This window comes from Oncorhynchus nerka, linkage group LG2, assembly GCF_034236695.1.
Source record: "Oncorhynchus nerka isolate Pitt River linkage group LG2, Oner_Uvic_2.0, whole genome shotgun sequence".
Taxonomy (NCBI): Eukaryota; Metazoa; Chordata; class Actinopteri; order Salmoniformes; family Salmonidae; genus Oncorhynchus; species Oncorhynchus nerka.
This window is the reverse complement of record NC_088397.1, coordinates 46,913,985-46,938,793: the sequence shown is the minus strand read 5'-3', so window position 1 is coordinate 46,938,793 and position 24,809 is coordinate 46,913,985. Positions and strand designations below refer to the sequence as shown.

The 24,809-nt window shown below is 42.3% G+C and overlaps 1 protein-coding gene across 1 annotated transcript; it reads right to left on the bottom strand.

Annotated features, from left to right (window-relative positions):
• Window positions 1-1,230: 1,230 nt before the first annotated feature.
• LOC115136167 (macrophage-stimulating protein receptor-like) lies at window positions 1,231-21,162 on the bottom strand. The gene is made up of 21 exons (XM_029671691.2): window positions 21,003-21,162; window positions 16,077-17,392; window positions 8,742-8,918; window positions 8,323-8,445; window positions 7,880-8,050; window positions 7,495-7,658; window positions 7,234-7,369; window positions 7,006-7,142; window positions 6,638-6,817; window positions 6,070-6,166; window positions 5,704-5,922; window positions 5,232-5,378; window positions 4,370-4,526; window positions 4,035-4,124; window positions 3,735-3,935; window positions 3,381-3,467; window positions 3,083-3,264; window positions 2,847-2,956; window positions 2,570-2,735; window positions 2,228-2,364; window positions 1,231-2,038 (listed from the first exon to the last, which is right to left on the bottom strand). Exons 2-21 carry the CDS (start codon window positions 17,286-17,288, stop codon window positions 1,807-1,809), a joined length of 4,125 nt encoding a protein of 1,374 aa, XP_029527551.1. The 5' UTR covers window positions 17,289-17,392; window positions 21,003-21,162; the 3' UTR covers window positions 1,231-1,806.
• Window positions 21,163-24,809: the final 3,647 nt, after the last annotated feature.

Here is a 24,809-nt window from a genome sequence, read left to right as displayed (position 1 = left end):
CATTCATTACCTTTGACGAGCTTCTTTCTTGGCACTCCTATATATCCCATAAACATCACAATTGGGTCTTTTTCCCGATTAAATCCTTCATTGTATAGCCAAAATGTCGTTTTCCTTAGACCGGTCTGATCCAGGAATATTCCATTTTACAAGACGCAACGTCACTTTTTAAAATTACAAAAGTTTCCTAGAAACTTTTACAAATCACTTCAAACTACTTTTCTAAACCAACTTTAGGTATTAATAAACGTTAATAATCTATCAAATTGATCACGGGGCGATCTGTATTCGATAGCAGCAAGTCTTGAAATCATCCTCCATTGTTTTCAATTTCACAACATCCTGTGGTGAGACTAAAACAGGAAAGGCCAAAACGTCATCCAACCAAGGATTAAGTAGACTGGAAATGCCAGTACTGGCGACATCGTGTAGGCGTTTACAGGGCATCCTCATTTATTTTCGGTCGCCTTAGACAATACATTGACTGGCTGATTAATATATTTTTTGTGTTTTTGGTGAACAGTTTTTCGAGGGATTTTTACTCCTAAACACGTTATGTTATAGCCACAGACACGATTTAACCAGTTTTAGAGACTTCAGAGTGTTTTCTATACACACATACTTATCATTTGCATATACTATATTCCTGGCATGAGTAGCAGGACTTTGAAATGTTGCGCGATTTTTAACAAAAATCTGCGAAAATTCGCATGATCCCTAACAGGTTTTAAAGAAAAACTAACAGGTTTGTGAGAGGCGTAATTCTTACTGGTTCGTAGGTGATCAAATACTAATGTCATGCAATAAAATGCTAATTTAATTACTTAAAAATCATACAATGTGATTTTCTGGATTTTTGTTTTAGATTCCGTCTCTCACAGTTGAAGTGTACCTATGATAAAAATGACAGACCTCTACATGCTTTGTCAGTAGGAAAACCTGCAAAATTGGCAGTGTATCAAATACTTGTTCTCCCCACTGTAGTTTCGCAAGCCAATTCTAACTAGCGTTAGCGCAATGACTGGAAGTCTATGTGTATCTACTAGAATGCTAGCAGATAACCATAGACAACGCTAGTTTGGTTCACTGAAATATCCTCTCAGAAGTATCAATGAGAATGACCAGTTCAGTCAATGGCCACATTCAGAACCATACATCAAATGACCATCAACACAAATGACCATCTCTAAGGCATATCTTTGGATGCCAGCAAAAAAAGTGAGAAAAATATGACGTGTGAAAACCCATCTGATTTAACATGACATGTTCAAATCATAGTCCTTAGTTATTATAACACAAACACATTTCAGACATACAGTATACTGTACATTCAGTTGTTCATATTTACAGCTGTGCTTCAGAAATGGAGAAGGTTCACTTGGTGTCCCATTATAAATACAATTTCTTCATCTGAAAATCGTCCTTAAAAAAAAAACACAAGTGCATTGAAAGTATAGACAAATATGATATAGTCATAATTTGTGTACTCACAAGGAAGGGGAAACTACATTGAAATTCAGTGTCAATGCTCACACAAGTCAACACATTTCACAAGGTCTTCTTAGTCAATAATCAATATTCTATTCCTTGTCAATCCAGTCTTGAGTAACAGAAGTGAACAATTATTTCTGTGTACTAATATTGCATTGTGGATGGGAATAGGGGGAGCCCTCCATCTACGGTGAATGGTCATGCCCCCATCCGTGCCCTCTGACCACGCCCTACTGTCCTGGTCTGGTTTGGTCCAGTAAATTCTGGTATGGTATGGACCGGTCAGTTCTGTTGACCCCTGAGGCTCTGTGGTCCTCAGCTGGACACAACGCTGTCTGAGTCAGATCCAGAGGCTTCAGCCTCATCAGCAGAGGTGGTAAGGCCAGGGTAAGGCCGTGGCTGGTCCAGGTTGACGTAGGTCACCTTCAGGCTGATGTAGTGCTCTCCCTCCAGGCAGGACAAGATCTCTAGCACCTCCTGGCCCAGCGTGTGGAAGTCAGGCCTGAGCTCTGGCTCCGGGTCCCAGCACTCCAGCATGATGGAGTACCTGTAGAGAAACAACAGCATAGAACAATGACAACAGCTGTCAACAACCATGACAGAGTTCCTAATGCAACAACAACAGCTATAAACGACTGTGATAGAATAGCTGTAGATCAGGAACGGGAAACTTTGATTGGGGTGATCCGCATGCCGCCGGTTGCCCGTTAAAATGATCTGACACTAGATCACTTACAAAGCATCAGGGCAGAACTGTGGTTGGTGCAGCCTGCGTCCCTTTAATAGAAAGTGAGTGATGTCGTAGGGGTCCACTTCAGGATAGGGGCTCGCTCCTCTGGTCAACAGCTCCCACATCAGGACCCCAAATGACCACTGTGAAGACAAGGGATAAAGAGCTAGAAAACATTTACAAGAACTGGATCTCTAGCAAGTCCTGGACTCAATTAGCAGACGCTCTTATCCAGAGCGACTTGCAGTAGTGAGTGCATCCGTTTTCATACTTTTTTTGTACTGTAAGACAGCTAGCTACAGTATACAATGGCTATAAGAAAATTGAAATTGAGTCATAATCCCTCACCACGTCTGACTTAGTGGTGAACTTCTGTGTCTGCAGGCTCTCTATGGCCATCCACTTGACTGGCAGCTTGGCCTTCCTGTGGTCCTGGATGCTGTAGTACTCCTTGTCAAACACATCTCTGGCCATTCCGAAATCTGCCACCTTCACCGTAAACGTTTCATCAAGCCTAAAGAGACCATAGATAATAGACAGACTTTGTCGATGGCACAGCCAGGTACTGGATTGAGAAATAGCAGAAACAAAACATTAACGAGTGATAGAGCTGCCCTGCACTTACATGCAGTTTCGAGCTGCCAGGTCTCTGTGTACAAACTTCTTCTGGGCCAGGTACTCCATCCCTTTGGCAACCTGTAGCCCAAAGCCAATCAGGTCTTTCACTGTTGGATTCTGGAGGAAGAGAGGTGACACAGGGGTCATTCATGAACAATATAAACGTATATTCGCTCTGACGAACTGACTAGTGGCTATACTTTGTTATTATGAAGTATGAGGAAGAGTAGGCCTTTAACGTACCCTCCTTTCACAGAGTATGAAGTGGCGCAGGTCTCCATGTTTCATATAGGGCAGCACCACCAGGGGGAGCCCCTCCTGAGGCAGCAGGATACCCAGCAGGGAGAGAACATTGGTGTGGTGGAACTCCTTCATCAGGATGCCCTCTCTCAGAAACTGCTCCACCTCCTCCAGGTCTGTGATCCCTGAGAGAGGGAGAATTGAACTATGTGTACCAAGCAGGACATACACCACAGATGTCTAGCACAGTTGTGCTATGGCATGAGAGCTCAGCCCAACAAAATGAGAAGAATCCACTTACTGTTCAATGACTTAACAGCACAGTGGATTAACTGTTCTTGGTTATTGTTGTCTGTCAGGTAGCCGTGGTACACAGTCCCAAAATGACCTGAATAACGACAAAATAACATCCGTGTTTTGGGGGATATGGCGCTAGTCTAGTTACATACTTTAAACGTAAACAAAGAAAAAAAGAATGAACAGGTAAATGAGTGGAAACAGAAATAGATGGATTCTAATGAATGAAGACGGCCAGACCCATTTTGCTTTTCTTAGTCAGTATCTGAGGAGGTCCCGATCTGTTTGGCATGACAATGACCATAGGAGTTGGCAAGACAGCACAAACAGATCTTGGAACGGGCTATCCAGACCATACCTTTGCCGATGATCTGGTTGTGGTGAACGTTGAGCCTGTCGGCTGGGATCAGGACGTCTTTGACCTCCTCCAGGAGCTCAGGTCTCAGGGTGTCCAATGAGATCAGAGGCATGGCTGAGGGGTCAAAGGTGGCAGCGTAGAGCAGGCTATGTAAGGCTATCCCTCCTGAGCCTGTCCTTTGGCTCACCTGGTTGGACCATTCTGGAGTACAGAGGGGACACGGCAAGAGAAACCATTGATTCATTGATATGAATCACAAGATTAATGAACCATAACAAATGTTCACTCCAAGGATCTCACCTTGTCGATAGTCACCTGTGGGGGATTGGTCAGGGTTGCTGCTTATCCGACTGCGGACAAACATCCTTGCTAAACCAGTGTCTACTTTGGCTGAAATGTTTTCATCAACATAATGAATTACATTGCCTTATACAGTATATACTCAAAAACTTTAGATACCTAGCAGAAAATATGAAATGTCTTAAATGCACACATGGTAAGTTATTGCTTACATGACAACAATTGTTAAAGGCATACAAATGTAAGTCTGTCTAACCCGTGCTATCATTTAAGAGTACTGGTAGATGAAAGTACATCTTCTTGTAGCGAATTCCACACACAGTAACGGTTCTCACCTTTCTTCTTCCTCCTCACATGTTTCATGGTGATGAAGGCCATGGCAGCACCAACACACAACGCAATGACAATTCCAAACATGATAACCACTATGTTGGTGGTGTTGTTGACGAAGACCACCGTGCCCACCTCATAGGCACGCCCATTCACAGACACCTAGGACAAAAAAACAGGATATTACTCACACCTTATTCTGGGATCAGTTTGATTATCACTTTCATTTAAGGACCAGTTTACTAATGGATTGATGGTTTGCTTTCAAGGTTAGGGTCAATTCCATTTCAATTCATTTAAGTAAACAGAAATTCAAATATCAATGTCTGTCAGCTCGCACGATTCTTGCCATTCTCCTTCGACCTCTCTCATCAACGAGCTCTTTTGTCCACAGGACTGCCGCTGACTGAACGTTTTTTGTTTGTCGCACCATTCGCGGGAAACCCTAGACTCAGGAGGGCGGCTGTTTTTGAGATACTGGAACCGGAGCGCCTGGCACCGACGATCATACCCCGCTCAAAGTCACTTAGGTCACTCGTTTTGCCCATTCTAACATTCAATTGAACAGTAACTGAATGCCTCAATGTCTGTCTGCCTGCTTTATATAGGAAGCTACGGCCACGTGACTCACTCACCTAATAAACTGGCCACTGAGTGTATATGGGAGTAGTTTAGTGCCCAAAAACGGGGTTATATGGGTAAAGCACACATATATATTTTTTTAAATAATTTCCTGACCTTAATTAAGTCTCTCAGATATAGGAAAGTCACTTTAGAACAAAGTTCCTTTTGATCCCCCCCCCCCCCCCCCCCGGCTTAGACAATTAAGGATTAAGTTCAATTAAGTTAACCATTACAGTAGCTCACCATGACAGGCGAACCTTCCCTGGGGATGATGAGCTCCTTGGGGATCCTGCAGGTCAGTTCGTTGTCCAGCACTTGGACTCCGCAGTCCACACCTCCGATGGTCATTATGATCTCCATGCAGAGGCTCACCATGCTTAGCTTGTTGTGCTGCAGAACATGGGAAAACACTTCATGAGGAATTTATTGGAGCTTGAATATTGCTGGTTGAAATGACATCTTTAAAACCAGATTACACACGATTTCAGTTGTAAACTGGTTGCAATGAAGTCATTTCAACCAGCTTTGCCCACTGGTACCTACGAAATCAACTACTCACACTACTTATACAACAACAATTGTGGTTAGATTTACCCATCAACCAATTGGTTAATCTACAGTTACTGTAATGGTTGAAAACAATGATGATTAATTGACAGACTACGTAACTGGCTCTCTTCAAAGCTGAGTCCTGTGTGTATGATGGTGAACGTACATGCAGTGAAACCTCAGTCTGTCCAGGGCTCAGGCTCAGTACGTTGCCTTCGTACTCAAAGGGGGTGATGCTGGCGTCTGGTTGGTATTCAAAGTTCTTCTTCACCAGATTGATGGCCCCGTCCATGCTGATATTAATAAAGCCCTTGTCTGTCTCGTTTCTGGGGAAGACGGGGGCAAAGCACTCCATGTGCGTGGGGGTTGCTGTGCCGTTGCAGACCTGCGTTATGTTCGACACATCAAATAGTGTCAATAACAGTACTCTGGGGTCATTTAATCAAATGAAATCAAAGACTGGCATTTAATGGATATTACCCTATCATAGGTTTATGAAGCCCAGAGTTGTGATCCCCGCCGGAAAACTTACACGCTGCAGAGACTTCTTCAGTTTGTTGGATTTGTAGTGGATGACAGTGTTGTACGCAGAGTCCAGATTTTTGCCTTTGATGATGATCTTGGATCCACTTAATCACAGGATTGAACAAGGATGAAAACAAACACATAGAGACTCTCGGTGTTAGAGGTCAACGCTGCTGACTGTAGAAACCAGAGAAACCAGCACTATTTGCAGTTTATTCTCTATTATTATTCAAATGGTTGTGCCAGTTTCTGAAATGTGACCCAGAAAAGGCACAGCATTGTTACACAACAGGTCTTTAGCTTGTTTATTTCTGTTGGCTAATCACATCCTCACTTAGGTTAACCTCATTGCCTCTAGAGAGATTGCACATTTCCTGCACAGCCTGTTTTCCCTCAGCTAAATGTGTCGGCACTGCCCGGAATACATTTGACTTATCACCGTCTTCTTGGTCCGCATCAGCTGTGTGCAATTAACTGTTTTCTACAGTCCTATATAGCACATTTGCAGGTCAGTCAGCTAGGCCCAGAAGCACACAGATGATGCCTAGTGGCTAGTATCCATTTGTATGGCCTACCTTCGGAAGCTGCAGGCAGGCCGTATCTCAGTGATCACAGGGTTGCTCTTATAGTGGAACATCTTGTTAGTGGACACCTGGGATTGGTCAATGACAACCCTCACGGGCACCTTCTTCACTGCTGCCACACCTTTAGACCGGCAGACTATGGAGGACGTGGTCCCCGTACCCTTAGAGATGCTGACAGAGACCCAGTAAGACAATAACATAATATTATGTTGATATACTGATATCAACATGATATAGATCTAGACAGAAACAGTAAAAGTCATATGTACTATAAAAAGGCACAGGTTCTACAGTTACAATGAGACACCCAGGCTAAGAGAGCAAATTGCACAGCTGAAAAGGTAGATGCCCATAATTACCTCTTGATGGGGCAGTCCTGGTCTCCTATAGACACAGTCTTAATCATCCCAGCATTCAAGTGAGGCCCTGTCAGTGTGACCAAAGTCCCCCCTACCTGAGGCCCGTAGTCAGGCATGATTTCTGTGATACTTGGCTCCTGGATAGAATTGTAGACATTAGAGTGGATGAAATACATTGTTTTGAATAAAAGGTTGTGTCAACAGTCAAACAAATGTAATCCTCCTCACCACAAAAGTGAACCCTGTAATTTGAGCCTGCCCTTGGATTGAGTAGCGTCCCTCCACCTTCCCCTCATGCACTTCCACGGTGATGTTGAGATCCTGGTATGGGCCTGTAACATTAGGGTGAATGCTACACACCAGCCTAGGAGTGGTCAGGGTGAAAGATCAGTGTTGACTGCAGCCTCAATAATAACAAAACTATGAGGTCATTTGACAGAGTTGATTTGAAGCTTGGATGTCTCCATGCATTCGGTGTCTGTTACTTACTGTGTGCTGTTGCTCTTCTCGGACAGTACAGTGCAGGGGGTCTCTCCCACCCTCACCAGGTGGGTCTCCTTGCTGATGATGGCTGGTCTTATAGGAGACTGGAACTCCCAGCCACACAGCTTAAGCTCTGTCTCGCCATTAGGGGGAGCTGTCTTAGGGAAAAACTGAATCCCCCCATAGAATACGATCAGAAAAACATGATGCAGTTGACATTTCCTCAAATGCTTTACACATTTTCTTCAAATGCTCAACTACTCACTTTCAAATATTCTATTAACAATGTGTCGGTTTCTTCGACCCATGTGGTGGTCGTTGTTCTGACATTTATAACAGAGGGTCAGTTTAAAAAGAGCCACTCCCTACTCCGGCCCCCAAGCAGTCTTACCTCTGTGATGAAGGGATGACAGGACTCATTCTTCCACTGGGCGGGGCACTCCTCCTGCCTGGAGCACACCGCCGAGCACCAGCCACACCCTGTAAACCTGGGCGCCGCCAGGCATGTGGAGCAGGTTAGAAAGTGTTTACATCCGGGCCCTTTAGGAGACACACTGAACATCTGTTACAAAGAAAGAGGAAGAGAGAGAGGTGAAGAGAGGGGTTAGAGAGGGAAGAGAGAGGGGGAAGAGAGGAAGAGAGGGGTTAGAGAGGGAAGAGAGAGGGGGAAGAGAGGAAGAGAGAGAGGTGAAGAGAGGGGGAGAGAGGGAAGAGAGAAAAGAAAGGGAGCGGGAAATAAATTGTTACAGTGTATTCTCTGCCTTTAGAAATCAAAAGTAAAACAAATAAGCAAAGTGGGGGTAATGAGCACTTATGACTGAATAGAAAAGGCACCTTATTTCCAACCACGAAGAGCAAGGACTCGTCGGATTGCACAGAAGCTTTCCTGGACACTTCTGTTTCCTCACCCAGGGAATAGTTGGCAAAGATGATGGGACTTGACCTCCTCAGGATGAGCTACAACAGTCAAAGACACGACAGTTATATCCCTGAGCCATGGCAGACCTGTGAAAGGAATGGATTTATAATATGTTCTACTTAGGTTGGTTAACGTGCTGAGAGAGCTAATGACCTTCATTGAGTCATGCACATGGTACAATTGTTTTTAATATAGCTCAATCTACCACCACTTTTACTGTATCTGAATTCATGAAATAGACACTGTAATTTCATATTCTCCTACTAGACACCTCAGTGACTTTTTACTGTACTGCAACACAAACACACTAAACACATAGACACAGTGAGTGTACCTGCAGCAGCCTGCCGTCCTTGGTGCCAATGTGTGCCACAGTGTTGTCCCCGATGATGGTAACCAACACTGAGGTGAGCAGGACGTTGTTCATGTACCTGTTGAAGAGGTCCACCCTGTAGTAGGGTTTAGACACTAGGGTGGGACTTTCCCTGCACGTGGCATTGTTCTCTGAGCTCTGCACAGACACAACACACATAGAGACAACAACATTACTCATACTGACTGACTGACTACTCCGACATGAGTACTCATTTCACACAATTTCCACTTCCCTTTTTAGATTGGTTGATTAAAATGGTGAATACACTGATTTATTTTACATGACATAGTTTTTCTATTTTTTTTTATTTAGCCTTTATTTAACTAGGCAAGTCAGTTAAGAACAAATTCTTATTTACAATGACGGCCTACCCCGGCAAAACCCTAACGACGCTAGGCCAAATGTGCGCCGCCCTATGGGATGCCCAATCACAGTCACTTGTGATACAGCCTGGAATCGAACCAGGGTCTGTAGTGACACTTCTAGCACTGAGATGCAGTGCCTTACACCACTGCGCCACTCGGGATCCCACTTTGCCTATATTGGTTGTTTGTCATATTCTCCATTAAACCGCAATAAGTTAATCTGATTTGTTTTTGTAGTGTCCTGAACCCACCCTCCGTCACACACACACACACACACACACACACACACACACACACACACACACACACACACACACACACACACACAGAGGAAGAGGCGAGGGGAATCTTCCACTGTGAGGGAGGATGTACCCCAGCCCTGGCTCCTCCAGCCCTCACCCCTGTAACAGAGCATAGCTCTAACAACCCTGACACGTAAAGGAAAACGGCTATAAAACAGTAGTGAACCATGGCTTCACACTATGAAAGTAGAAGGACTCAAAACGCTATCTTCGTGTAGCAAAACCATGAAAAGTAGTTCACCTAACCTAAGATGTGTTTGGAGGGTGGTTGAATGTAAACCCAATGTAATCGTTGCGATACACAGAATGTATTTCAAAACAGAATTGAAGTACCTTGAAACACCAAAAGTAGTTATTCAACCTGAATATTGGTGTTTTTAAGAGTGTTGTGAAACAATAGATAACAATAGTTTTTCCAACTCTCCCACGTGAACTTGACCAAATTCAAAACAGCAATCCTTCTCAATCATTATTTACTATTGTTTTTCCACTTTACTAGTGAAATAGTAATTGAAATGATTGCCAATATTGAAAAGTGTTGTTATAAATGACCCATCAACTTCGATGAACGATGGAGATGAATTGGGTTTTCTGCCCATGATATCATATAAGGTACTCTGGTCTTTTCCCATTGTGTTTTATGTAATTTATCTTGATTTGGTAATGTAATTTCTTATTCTTTTTTAAAGTTTAGTCACAACTAGGGCTGTTATCGTGACCGAATTACCGCCACACCGGCGGTCACAAGTCCAAATTCTATGTGACCATTTAGTCACGGTAACTAGGCTTTTTCAAGCTCTGATCCTGCTGATGCTCATTAGTAGCCTACCAAACTTTCTAAGTGCCTAGTACTCAGTACTCTACTGTCCCTCTAATCACTCTGACATCAATGCAAACATAATAGAAAATCTAATCCAATACTTCATGAGAGGCCATGAGCTCGTGTCAAGCAACATTTCTATAGGCTATGCAATTGCTTGAGAACACAGAGTTCTGACGGCCTCTACTAAAAGGAGGAGGTTCCAATCAGCTTTCTATAGGCTTACAATATTTATTTCTCAACTTTCATAATATTAAGCACATTATTTCGCTTTACAACAGGAGTATAGCCTGCCTGGCATGAAAATGAATAATGAGAAAAGCGTCCTCCATCCGCTATTTAAGTGCATAGATGACATGTATTTTTGTTCCACTTCCCCTGTATTGAGACAGGTGTATGATAATGGTCCATTCTAAATCCAAATTCACACATATATTATTTAGTATACGTAGAAGACAACATTAAATCAAGAATAGTCTAATGGGTGACAATATTAGCCTATCCCTTGTGAATGATATATTATCACTTTTTCAAATCGTAGTCGCACACCTCATGTAGCTTAGCCCATATGCCTATATGTTTTGATAAGGATTATATCACAACTAAAAAAACATAGCAGAGCTCAAGCCTTTCAAGCAACTTTTTTTTAAATCATCATCATTAGAGTCGTATCATGCTGTCTTAGAGTGTATAACAAATAGCCCAACTTTTGTAAAGTTGCATAAATAACTCTAAATTAAACATTTAGGAGGACCTGTTTCTTTGTTAACAGTTCAACACAGAATAGCCTCGTGTCCCTCAAATCGTTAGGATGAAATATCCTTTCTATTTTATTTAGTTATGTTCAATTATATTCTTCATACTATAAAGTAATTTAAAATAATGCCACGGAATTCTAAGAAAATCTGCTTAATGAACTAGTGTCGCCCACAGCCATATGGCACAGACAGATCAGGGCCTAACATAAGGACAACTCAGAGTATGGTATTCTGTTCTTCTGAAATAGACTACATTTTCTTCATATCATGCTTCTTTAGGCCTGTCTAAAATAAATAATGGATTTATTGTTATTTTTTTTGACAATAACCGGCTGACAAAATGTCATGACCGCCACAGCCCTAGTCACAACATTTCTCAATGTATAGTATGTCAACCAATCAGCTGTGCAGCCTGACTTGTTTGCCATCACTTTTGCATCATTTCTTTGAACCATACACTTTTTCAATTCATCATCAGTCCAGAGGACTCTAACAGTTCTCACCGTTAATTTCTTAACAGGTGCATGCTTGTCAACAATTGTCATGTCATTTAAATACTTCCAGTGCTGCATCTGGATTCACTTAATGATACATATCAGACCAACACATTTTTCTTTTAAATACATATTTAACAAAAGTGTCCTGAGGAATTTTTTTCTTCATCATCTCTGATAAATGACTTTAGGTCCACTTTGGCTTTCCTTGTTATTGCCACAATGTTATGGTCACTACAGCCAATGGGACCTGATATTGATTTGGAGCGAAGCTCCTCAGCATTAGTGAAGATATGATCCATGCATGTGGATGTCACAGATCCAACACTACTGGTATCCACTCTAGTTGTTTGAGTGATAACCTATTACAGCCATTAGTCCCAGTTAGAAGCTTCCTCCTGAGAGGACAGCTAGTTGCTAACCAGTCACTGTTCAGGTCACCCAGAAAATGAAGCTCTCCGTTAAGATCACACACTCCATCAAGCATTTCACACACATGATCTACATAGATACTGACTGATAGCCCTTGCTAGCCTACAGCAGCACCCTAAAATAATAGGCTTTAGAGGAGTCAGGTGAACCTGCAATCACAACACTTGACATGAGAACTTCTCTAAGCATTACAGAGATACGGCTCTGAATATATACAGAAACACCTCCCCTATATCCATTCCTGTCTCGTCTGTTGATGTTATCTCCTTGTATTGCTACCACTGTATCATCATAGGAATAATCTAAGGGAGTCTCAGAAATGGGAAATATATTAATATTATCTGATGTTAGCAAGTTATTGATTTCCTGAACTTTATTTCTAAGGCTACATATACTGTGGGGAGAACAAGTATTTAAAACACTGCAGATTTTGCAGGTTTTCCTACTTACAAAGCATGTAGAGGTCTGTAATTTTTTTATCATAGGTACACTTCAACTGTGAGAGACAGAATCCAAAACAAAAATCCAGAAAATCACATTGTATGATTTTTAAGTAATTAATTTGCATTTTATTGCATGACATAAGTATTTGATACATCAGAAAAGCAGAACTTAATATTTGGTACAGAAACCTTTGCAATTACAGAGATCATACGTTTCCTGTAGTTCTTGACCAGGTTTGCACACACTGCAGCAGGGATTTTGGCCCACTCCTCCATACAGACCTTCTCCAGATCCTTCAGGTTTCAGGGCTGTCGCTGGGCAATACGGACTTTCAGCTCCCTCCAAAGATTTTCTATTGGGTTCAGGTCTGGAGACTGGCTAGGCCACTCCAGGACCTTGAGATGCTTCTTACGGAGCCACTCCTTAGTTGCTCTGGCTGTGTGTTTCGGGTCGTTGTCATGCTGGAAGACCCAGCCACGACCCAGCTTCAATGCTCTTACTGAGGGAAGGAGGTTGTTGGCCAAGATCTCACGATACATGGCCCCATCCATCCTCCCTTCAATACGATGCAGTCGTCCTGTCCCCTTTGCAGAAAAGCATCCCCAAAGAATGATGTTTCCACCTCCATGCTTCACGGTTGGGATGGTGTTCTTGAGGTTGTACTCATCCTTCTTCTTCCTCCAAACACGGCAAGTGGAGTTTAGACCAAAAAGCTCTATTTTTGTCTCATCAGACCACATGACCTTCTCCCATTCCTCCTCTGGATCATCCAGATGGTCATTGGTAAACTTCAGACGTGCCTGGACATACGCTGGCTTGAGCAGGGGGACCTTGCGTGCGCTGCAGGATTTTAATCCATGATGGCGTAGTGTGTTACTAATGGTTTTCTTTGAGACTGTGGTCCCAGCTCTCTTCAGGTCATTGACCAGGTCCTGCCGTGTATTTCTGGGCTGATCACTCACCTTCCTCATGATCATTGATGCCCCATGAGGTGAGATCTTGCATGGAGCCCCAGACCGAGGGTGATTGACCGTCATCTTGAACTTCTTCCATTTTCTAATAATTGTGCCAACAGTTGTTGCCTTCTCACCAAGCTGCTTGCCTATTGTCCTGTAGCCCATCCCAGCCTTGTGCAGGTCTACAATTTTAACACTGATGTCCTTACACAGCTCTCTGGTCTTGGCCATTGTGGAGAGGTTGGAATCTGTTTGATTGAGTGTGTGGACAGGTGTCTTTTATACAGGTAACGAGTTCAAACAGGTGCCGTTAATACAGGTAATGAGTGGAGAACAGGAGAGCTTCTTAAAGATAAACTAACAGGTCTGTGAGAGCCGTAATTCTTACTGGTTGGTAGGTGATCAAATACTTATGTCATGCAATAAAATGCAAGTTAATTACTTAAAAATCATACAATGTGATTTTCTGGATTTTTGTTTTAGATTCCGTCTCTCACAGTTGAAGTGTACCTATGATAAAAATGACAGATCTCTACATGCTTTGTAAATAGGAAAGCCTGCAAAATTGGCAGTGTATCAAATACTTGTTCTCCCCACTGTATTAATAAAGCCTTTTCTTGTGTAGCTTATCAGAGATGGACATACTTTTGAAAAGAACAAAAAAAGCAATAGACAAAAAAAAACACTGCTCCGCATGGGGACTGTTGTTGCTAAACACATTGCTCTGGACGCTTTTGTAGCTTTAATAAGGCTTACACAAGAGAAGGAGTTCATTAAGTGCCTATGTATATCCCAAAGTTGGGACAATTACCACATTGTTATAATATTTAAATAACGTTATACTTTTTTTATATTAAAACGTGCAATGTGCAAAAATATAGATTTTTCTTAATTTTCAGTTAACTTAACATGATGAAAAGGAATGAGATTTACTCTCACGGGCCAAAAAGAACTCTGAAACCAATAGGCCACGTTTTTGGATTACACAATTTTACAATTTTCTTAACATTTAATCATCAATTGGGTTTCTATTCACTTTTATGCTGAGTTGACCCAGCAGATGGGTATTTTTTATGTAATCCTTAGGTTATTTTCAGGAGGCGTGGCCTATTGGGTGTGTGGCTTCCAGATAGGTATTTTTGGCCACTTCTTCATGTTTGTGCACTGCAAATGTACCTTTCCCTTCAATATTTTTGCACATTACATAATTTAATAGAAAAAAAAACATGAATAACATTATTTCAACAGCAAAACAAAGTGGTAACTATTCCAACACTAGGATACGCATAGGCCCTTGAAGAAATAAACTTGTGTAATCGACATTGAGATACAAAAGTGTCAGTGCTCAACTTTAACTTGTGTTGACAATATAACAGAACAGATGAAGTGGAATCAAATGTACTCTCACAGTTGGTCAAATATAACAATCTGAAAGTAACTCCCCTACTAAGCCCTGCCTTCAGTCTTCTGATCTAACACAGTGGATCATATCTCAAGTGACCCAACTGGATGGGTCAAAAATAACCCAACTTGTGTTCTGTCCACTTTTTACCCAGCACTGGGTTGTTGTTAACCCAGCATTTTTGTTGAGTACTCATACAAATACTATAATCCATTGAAATGTTTAACATTGACAATATGGCTGGCTGTTTAACTTTTGTAACAGTGTACTTTATTGACTTAAACACTAATGACAGTACTGACGAACGACAGCAGACAACTCATGGCGTCATCCACTTAAAACACCTCAGAGATGGAATAAGTGGAGTATCCCTTCCTGTAAACAGTAACCCTACAAACACTGTTCTTCCTCTATTGGTTGAGTCAGACAGTAAAATGCTTTGAAGTGACACAGCTACTTTAAATGGAGGCCATTCCCCGCTCCTTGCTCTTTCCGGTGCTCGCTCTCCCTGTGTCTGGTGTGCCTGTTTCCATGCACTCATACAAAACGTGTAGGAGCCAGGCGCAGGGATACACTCCCTCCCCCTTCACATTCCGTCTCTTTATCAACACCATTTATAACCTCTGAGTTGGCACACCGTACCTGCAGGTGTATACATCGTTCTATGAGCTCATAGTTTACGAGTCACCACACCTTGACAGCGGATATTACACAGCCAAACACATTTCTTTCTTTTTTTAAATGAATACAGTTTTTTGAATGCAGCTGCTGTCTATTTGTCCAACTATCCATACACTATATTTCCAATTCATCTTCTTCAAACTTTAACCTAGTCATAGTCATAATATTATTAAACAGTTTAATTTGTTTTTGTCAAACATAGGGCATCATACAATAGGTAAAGTCTAACCTAACCTAACATAGTTAAGATTTCAGGAACAGCGATAGCAGGGCTTTCATGTACTAAGGCAGTATCAACATTTCCGACCCTTACAATCATGGTTATTACCATGTGCTGAAACTCAACAGAGCGGAACAACAGTGTGGCAATGTGCTGGTGAGATCTGACTCATTCACCCCTCCCTCCCTCTCTTCCTCCCTCCCTTCCTCCCTGTTCTCACACACCTGACTTCCTCCTCTCATAGTACTGGGACTTCTAATAGACAATGCAATAAGAATAACCTATATCAGTCCAATGTCATTTTGGACTGTTGAATATCAATCAAACTATTACATATTCCTGTCTACCATCAGGCTTCACCAACTACCTAACTGAAGCCCTGGCAGAGCAGAAGAGAGTGGAGTAGGCCTGTCACTGACCTCATGAGGGCAGCTCTCGCAGAGCTGGAAGTGGCAGAGCCCCCTGGAAAGCTGCTCTGGGCTGGAGCTGCAGCAGTCCTCCACTCCCTCATCAATGGCCCTGTTCACGTAGTCAATTGGGAAGGCACACAGGGCTGAGTTACTGTAGGGCTTCCCAGAGTCATCTGTCTCTGCAAACACCCCATAGAGAATGTCATCCTTCTCCCCCACTCCTAGCTCATCTGCCAGCTCCTTCCCGGCCCGGCTGAAGTGGGCCGCCTGCAGCCTGTTATAAACCACGTCCTCGAACACCTTGCTCCCTGTCCTTCTCCTCCTCCGCCTGCGTTTGGACTCGAAGCGACACTCCAGCACCAGCTCACGGTACATCCACACCTCTGTGTCCTTCACCGGAAGACGGCCCAGACGCGTTTGATACAGAGAGGAGTCCAGGAAGTTTTCCCTCTGGACAGACAGAAAGTAGACATAATCCTGTGTGGAGAAGCTGTAGATGTAGTCGATCCGGTAGGAGTTCTGTAGTTGAGGGAGAACGGTCAGACCCTTCATGACCATGTCAAAGCCATCCAGGGTCGACAGCGGCCGGCGCACCGATATGGACAATCTGCCGTACCTCTGTGCCACACTCTCATTGAGTGTAGCCACTACAAAGAAATAGGTTGTGTAGCCTTGCTCCACGATGATGACCTCAGTGCCCAGGGGGCTGGCCAGGCAGTCAGGGCAGTCGGAGGGTGAGTTAGCATCCTGCCTGAAGAGACATTCAGATTTAGGTGGGGTACCGTTAGAGTTAATTTCATGTAAGTAACAGACCCCATGCTGAGAGCTCCCACAGGAGTATAGAGAGGTAAGATAAGATGATGAGTCCAAGAGCAGGACCTCATTGTTCGTGTCCACTGAGTCCTCAGGATCAGCCTCAATGCCACACAGGCCACAGGTCTGACACTCTGGGATGCCCACTGGGCCTGTCCTCAGCTCCCATAACTTACTGAGCCTATCACTCACTGCCTCAATGACATTCTGAGAAGCCACATAAACCTCAGGCTCGTACGGGTTGATCACTATGTTCTGGATGGGTTTAGCTGTCTGGAAGTGGGGTATTGAGTAGCTAACGTTGAAATCCACCTCCTTGCGAGGGGTCCTGGGACAGGTGTACAGTCCTGAGGCTTTGAGGGTTTGTATCCACATGCATGTCACCAGGAAGGTGGCCCAGGGGACCATCGCCACTCCACACCACACTGTTACTGCTACTGTCTGTTACCTACAGCCACGAGAACAGGAGATTTCTCCTCTCCTTCTGAACATTCTGGGGAACAGCAGAAGCTCTGTGAGGAGAGAGAGAGAGAGTTAGAGAAAGAGAGAACAGTCTGTAGCACCCGGCCTCACCCTACTAGAATCTGAAGTCAAATGTCTACTGTTTGCTGATGATCAGCAAACAGCAGCACCTAGATCTTCTTCACAGATTCTGTCAGACCTGGGCCCTGACATTAAATCTCAGTAAGACAAAAATAATGGTGTTCCAAAAAAGGCCCAATTGCCAGGACCACAAATACAAATAGACACTGTTGTCCTACAGCACACGAAAAACTATACATACCTCGGCCTAAACATCAGCGCCACAGATAACTTCAACAAAGCTGTGAACAATCTGAGAGACAAGGCAAGAAGGGCCTTCTACGCCATCAAAAGGAACATAAAATTTGACATACCAATTAGGATCTGGCTAAAAACAGTTGAATCAGTTATAGAACCTATTGCTCTTTATGGTTGTGAGGTCTGGGGTCTGCTCACCAACCAAGAATTCACAAATTGGGACAAACACCAAATTGAGACTCTGCATGCAGAATTCTGAAATAATATCCTCCATGTACAACGTAAAACACCAAATAACACATGCAGAGCAGAATTAGACCGATACCCGCTAATGATCAAAATCTAGAAAAGAGACATTCAATTCTACAACCACCTAAAAGGAAATCGATTCCCAAACATTCCATAACAAAGACATCACCTACAGAGAGATAAACCTGGAGAAGAGTCCCCTAATCAAGCTGGTCCTGGGGCTCTGTTCACAAACAGACCTCACAGAGCCCCAGGACAGCAACACAATTAGACCCAACCAAATCATGAGAAAACTAAAAGATAATTACTTGATACATTGGAAAGAATTAACAAAAAACAGAGAACTAGAATGCTATTTGGCCTTAAACAGAGAGTAAGTACACAGTGGCAGAATACCTGACCATTGTGACTGACACAAAATTAAGGAAAGCTTTGACTATGTACAGACTTAGTGAGCATAGCCTTGATAGCGAGAGACCGCCGTAGTCAGACCTGGCTCTCAAGAGAAGACAGGCTATGTGTACACTGCCCACAAAATGAGATGAATACTGAGCAACACTTCCTAACCTCCTGCCAAATGTATAACCATAGACACATATTTCCCTCAGATTAGACAGACCCACAAATGTTGATAAACTCCCATATCTATAGTGTGAAATACCACAGTGTGCCATCACAGCAGCAAGGTGTGTGACCTGTTGCCACAAGAAAAGGGCAACCAGTGAAGAACAAGCACCATTGTAAATACAACCCATATTTACGTTGATTTATTTTCCCTTTTGTATTTGAACATCGTTACAATACTGTATATAGCCATAATATGACATCTGAAATGTGTACTGTTTATTTCACTTGCTTTGGCAATGCAAACATATTCTATGTATCCTCTATTTAACTAGGCAAGTCAGTTAAGAACAAATTCTTCTTTACAATGACTGCCTAACCCAGCCAAACACTAACCCAGACAACGCTGGGCCAATTGTGCACCACCCTATGGGACTCCCAGTCACAGCCAGTTGTGATACAGCCTGGAATCGAACCAAGGTCTGTAGTGATGCCTCTAGCGCTGATATGCAGTGCCTTAGACCGCAGCGCCACTCGGGAGCCCGAAAATGCCCATTGAACTGAATTGAGACAGAGCAAACGAGAGAAAAAAAGAGAGAAAGAAAGACAGCTAGAGAGAAAAAGAGAAGTGTGGGTGTGAACTAAACAGAGAACTACAGTGGCTTGATGTATTCAGCTTTTTAAACTGAGGGATGGGAGGGATGGGACATTTAATGACCAGTGAGTCACAGTTTTGTTTACTTTGCTCTCCCTACATGTGTTGTAAAAGAGACAGATAGTATTGGGTATTACTGTGGGATGGGAAGGTTTGCTAATTCAATCTGTGGTTGAGAGAGTGGTTTTTTGTACTAACATTTGAAACATGATTTCATATTTATCCAAACAGATTCGTATGCATGACTTAATTGTGTGAGTAGCAGTCCAGACGGAGTCATTCGGGTTGCGCTTTATGGGAAATGCCAATTTGTTCAAAGTTGGACAAAACAAAACATGCACCATGTTGACATAACTGGAAATGTACTGTATTTTTCTGTCTCGTTTTTACCTCAACTAAAAAATAATAACCCGATTTCATACGTTTCATTACATTGTCCGATATATTTCATGTTGGAAAATATCCTGTCAGAATGAAAGCGAGATTTAGTACAGATTTGGTTCAATCGGTCATCCTCAGGAGCCCTTCCCAGCTAGCTAGTTTATGCCGGTGAGCTGGAAACAATAGCAGCATGGGGCTAGTTAAAACTAGTTAACTTGTAGTATTGGTCACCATCTGGATGTCAATTTGGGCACCAGGCGTGTCCATATCGACTCTCCCGTACGACAGAGTAGCGTACCATGCCAATTAACGTAGCTAATGTAACGACAAAACTCGTGGCGAATTACCAATGCAATGGTGTTGGCTGTATCACATGTCATCGGACGTAACGTGGCCAATTTTTTTCCATCCCACTGTATTTCATGTTGATTATGATAGCAGCCTATATTATAATGAACTTGTCCCATTGCATTGGTCGTAAACATGTGGATGTCACCGTGATACAGTATAACGTCGCTGCTCAATGGGGAACGTCTGCGCTGCATGCCGGCGACACAACACCACCCGGCACAGTGTCCTTCACTCCCGTTTAGCGGAGCACTGCTGTTTGGAAGTAACGAGATAGGCTACACTATCACCCCATACAGAACCAATCAGTCGATATAACAGGGTGACAGCTAAAGCACACGGTTTCTTATAAACAGTGGTGCAACATCCGGGAACGCTTGCGAAACAGACCGGGCCAGGGCTTGGGGTTTGAGAAGTCAATGAGATACGTGACAAATTCGCCCTTAGTTGTTCATTTTCTCGAAATCGAAAGGTGCAACCTAGATTCGAGGCAATATCTTAAGTAGTTGAACATGGTGTTACTCCAACCTCGCAAAAAAACTACTTTATATCGAATGAGTGCCTTTGATTCGACGGCCTGGGTATGCTTAGTTCGGTTTACAGCCAACGTCGCCATGACAGGTGTGGTCGGGGATTTCTATTGGGAGTAGCCAATCTAAAAACTGTCTTTGGCTAAAGCGAGATTTAAAAACATTTTTTTACAACTACGACATTTAATATATACATTTTTGTACAAACCATTTTTTTTAAAGAACTATTACTCCGATAAAAACGGAATGATTCTGAACACTCCCAAATCCCAATGTAGGCAGACACGTTTCAAATGATGAAGAATGACTGAACCGAGTCGGTTCGTCCCAACTCTCAGCTGCCTAACATATGTGATCAATTGGCACCAGGCGTGTCCATATAGTCCTCCCCGAACGACAGAGCAGCGTGAGAATTAGTGTGAGTTGCTATTTTGCCTAATACGTCATATAAAAGTACATTATAGATGGAACAATCTCATTCCGTATGAATAGATAACAGAAGGAGAGAAAAATACTACGTATAGCCCAACAGACGATTTATAAACACTTTTTTTTTAAAGCACTGAATTGGTGTAAAGTCATATACCAGTCAGATTGCCATTAACATTTACATACCTGGGTGCATAAATTATGCCGCGCATCCAGTTTAACTGAAACAATCTTGATTCCCAGACACAACACCAGTTGTCTAGTTGTATGTGGCACTATTACACGTTTTTCAGTTCTGTGCGAAATTATGGAGCAATTTCAGAAATTACGTGTGGGACAAGGCAAGGTTCCTTGTACACTCCTCACATGCCCCGCCTACGGCAATGAAGTATGTACTGGTTTTGATTGCACAATCTCAGTTCTGAGGTTTCTTTTCTTTCCTATGTAACATCCAGATTACGTTTTACTCTCATCATCTGAAGTCACTTCAAGGACAACAATTGTCACACTCATGAAAGCAAGAGATCACGCACTCACTCTTCCATGTAACAGGAAACCCAACATTCCCAAGTACAGTATGTCCCAAGCATTCTTGGCAGAAGGAATGCTGCTGTGGGGTAGGCCTGTCTGCATACAGTTCCCAGACATGCATTGCTAACAGAAGAAAGACCAACACATCCCAGGAAAGAATGTGCAGTCTCAAGGAACAAATATATTATTATTTACATGTCAAATAATTATAGTTATACTCACCTCAAATCAACAAGACATTAAAATAATAGCAAGATCAATTACTTCATGGTAAGTGTGGACATTTAGCCACTGACTAGATTTATTAGAACCATGTACTTCTGGGGGACCAGGAACAGATGCAAAAGGCATGGGTCAATGTTGTCTTAAAGGCACTCATGTCTTGGACCCGTTTTAACTTCTTCACTTTCAATTTTTTTTTTTTTTTAACATATCTGCCCACCATGGTGCACATAGTCAAACGTTTACTTACAGTTGAAGTCGGAAGTTTACATACACCTTACCCAAATACATTTAAACTCCTGACATTTAATCCTAGTAACAATTCCCTGTCTTGGGACAGATAAGATCACCACTTAATTTTAAGAATGTGATATGTCAGAATAATAGGAGAGAGAATGATTTATTTCAGCTTTTATTTCTTTCATCACATTCCCAGTGGGTCAGAAGTTTACATGCACTCAATTAGTATTTGGTACCATTGCCTTAAATTGTTTAACTTGGGTCAAACATTTTGGGTAGCCTTCCACAAGCTTCCCACAATAATTTGGGTGAATTTTGGCCCATTCCTCCTGACAGAGCTGGTGTAACTGATTCCGGTTTGTAGGCATCCTTGCTCGCACAGGCTTTTTTTCAGTTCTGCCCACAAATTTTCTATGGGACTGAGGTCAGTGCTTTGTGATGGCCACTCCAATACCTTGACTTTGTTGTCCTTAAGCCATTTTGCCACAGCTTTGGAAGTATGCTTGGGGTCATTGTCCATTTAGAAGAAACATTTGCGGAGTGGTTGAAAAATTAGTTTTAATGACACCAACCTAAGTGTATGTAAACTTCCGACTTCAACTGTTTGAAGCCAAAGTACACTTTTAGGAAAAAAGGTGCTAGTTGACATCGCTACGGATAGTAGGGGTACTGGGGGAGCTGGTGCACCCCCTGAAAAATCGTAATAATAATAATTAAAAAATACATATATTGCGCTGGGCCTTTACTATTATTAGCGGACAGATATAGACAACTGTAGCGTGGGCAAAAACATTTTTTAAGCATCTCCACTTTAGCAAGAAATATAGTGTTATAATTAAGAACAGTATCATTCAGGATTCAATAGTTGGAATTGTAAGAGTTGTTGCCCTGTCCCGTTCTCTGTGATTGTCATTCTAATGGATCCAGATAGAACAAAACCCTGTCCATTTCTCTGTGATTGTCATTCTAATGGGATCCAGATAGAACAAAACCCTGTCCCTTTCTCTGTGATTGTCATTCTAATGGGATCCAGATAGAACAAAACCCTGTCCCTTTCTCTGTGATTGTCATTCTAATGGGATCCAGATAGAACAAAACCCTGTCCATTTCTCTGTGATTGTCATTCTAATTGAATCCAGATAGAACAAAACCCTGTCCCATTCTCTGTGATTGTCATTCTCATTGAATCCAGATAGAACAAAACCCTGTCCATTCTCTGTGATTGTCATTCTAATGGAATCCAGATAGAACAAAACCCTGTCCCTTTCTCTGTGATTGTCATTCTAATTGAATCCAGATAGAACAAAACCCTGTCCCGTTCTCTGTGATTGTCATTCTAATTGAATCCAGAAGGAACAAGTCCCTGTCCTCAAACATGTACATAAAAAAAGGGCAAAGTTATGGGCAAAATCCACATCAAATTAAATATTTTTTCTTGATCAAATAACATGGAAAGCAACCACTTTTTGTGCAGCATTAATTTACCATCCTTATAATCCACTTAATGTAGATGTACATTACTGTATTGTACTGTATATAGGCTGGTCATCTAGGTTTGTACCTGTAGACTTTCCATCACCCTGAAGTAAAACAGTGGACGATACAGTAATTGAGTGCATTGAGACATCAAGTGGTTTTGGGTGATGTGGCTGAGTTGGTAGAGCATGGTGCTTTCAATGCTAGTGTTGTGGGTTAGATTCCAACAGGGGACCTGAATGAAAATGTATGCACTCCCTACTGTAAGTTGCTCTGGATAAGTGCGTCTACTAAAATGAAAATTAAAAAGTAATAATTCATGACAATACAAAGTGATGTGTAACCTGCATTCAGAATGACTTCCAAGGTATGGAAGATTGAATACTGAGACTACCTCAATCATCTAAACTGAAAGAAACATATCAGTATCAGGTGCAATAAATCCAATTACTAACAGAATGGATTAGTTTAGAAAATTATGTGCTATTTATCTTTGTGTAGCATAAAATTAACCAACAAATTAATGTACAAGCATAAACACAGACATTTCAGTAAAACAAACAATTCCGAAAATCTCCCTGCAATAGAGCATGATGGGAAATATTATATATGGTTATACAGTGCCTTCGGAAAGTATTCAGACCCCTTGACTTTTTCCACATTTAGTTAAATTACTAACTTATTTAAAATTGATTCAATTACATTTTTTACTCATCAATCTACACACAATACCCCATAATGAGAAAGAAAAAACAGGTTTTTAGAAATGTTTGCAAATTTTATTGAAAATAAGAAACATAAGTATTCTGTCCCTTTGCTATGAGACAGGTGCGTCCTGTTTCCATTGAAACATCCTTGAGATGTTTCTACAACTTGGAGTTCACCTGTGGTAAATTAAATTGATTGGCCATGATTAGGAAAGGCACACACCTGTCTATATAAGGTCCCACAGATTAACAGAGCTCTGAGACAGAAATGTTTCAAGGCACAGATCTGGGGAAGGGTACCAAAACAGTTCTGCAGCATTGAAGGTCCCCAAGAACACAGAGGCCTCCATCATTCTTAAATGGAAGAAGTTTAGAACCACCAAGACTCTTCCTAGAGCTGGTCGCCCAGCCAAACTGAGCGATCGAGGGAGAAGGACCTTGGTCAGGGAGGTGACCAAGAACCCGATGGTCACTCTGACAGAACACCAGAGTTCTTCTGTGGAGATGGGAGAACCTTCCAGAAGGACAACCATCTCTGCAGTGCTCCACCAATCAGGCCTTCTATGGTAGTGGCCAGACGGAAGCGACTTCTCAGTAAAAGGCACATGAAGGCCCACTTGGAGTTTGCCAAAAGGCACCTAAAGGACTCTCAGACCATGAGAAACAAGATTCTCTGGTCTGATGAAACTAAGATTGAACTCTGTAGCCTGTCTTTTTACTGTTGTTTTATTTATCTACTTACCTATTGTTCACCTAATACATTTTCTGCACTATTGGTTAGAGCCTGTAAGTAAGCATTTCACTGTAAGGTCTACAC

Coding starts and splice junctions, on each gene's coding strand:
- LOC115136167 (XM_029671691.2), bottom strand. CDS start 17,288: ATGGTCCCCTGGGCCACCTTCCTGGTGACATGCATGTGGATACAAACC. Junction 8,446..8,741: donor AGGACGGCAGGCTGCTGCAG/GTACACTCACTG, acceptor TGACTGTTGTAG/CTCATCCTGAGGAGGTCAAG. Junction 2,039..2,227: donor CAGTTCTGCCCTGATGCTTT/GTAAGTGATCTA, acceptor GTTTCTCTACAG/GTACTCCATCATGCTGGAGT.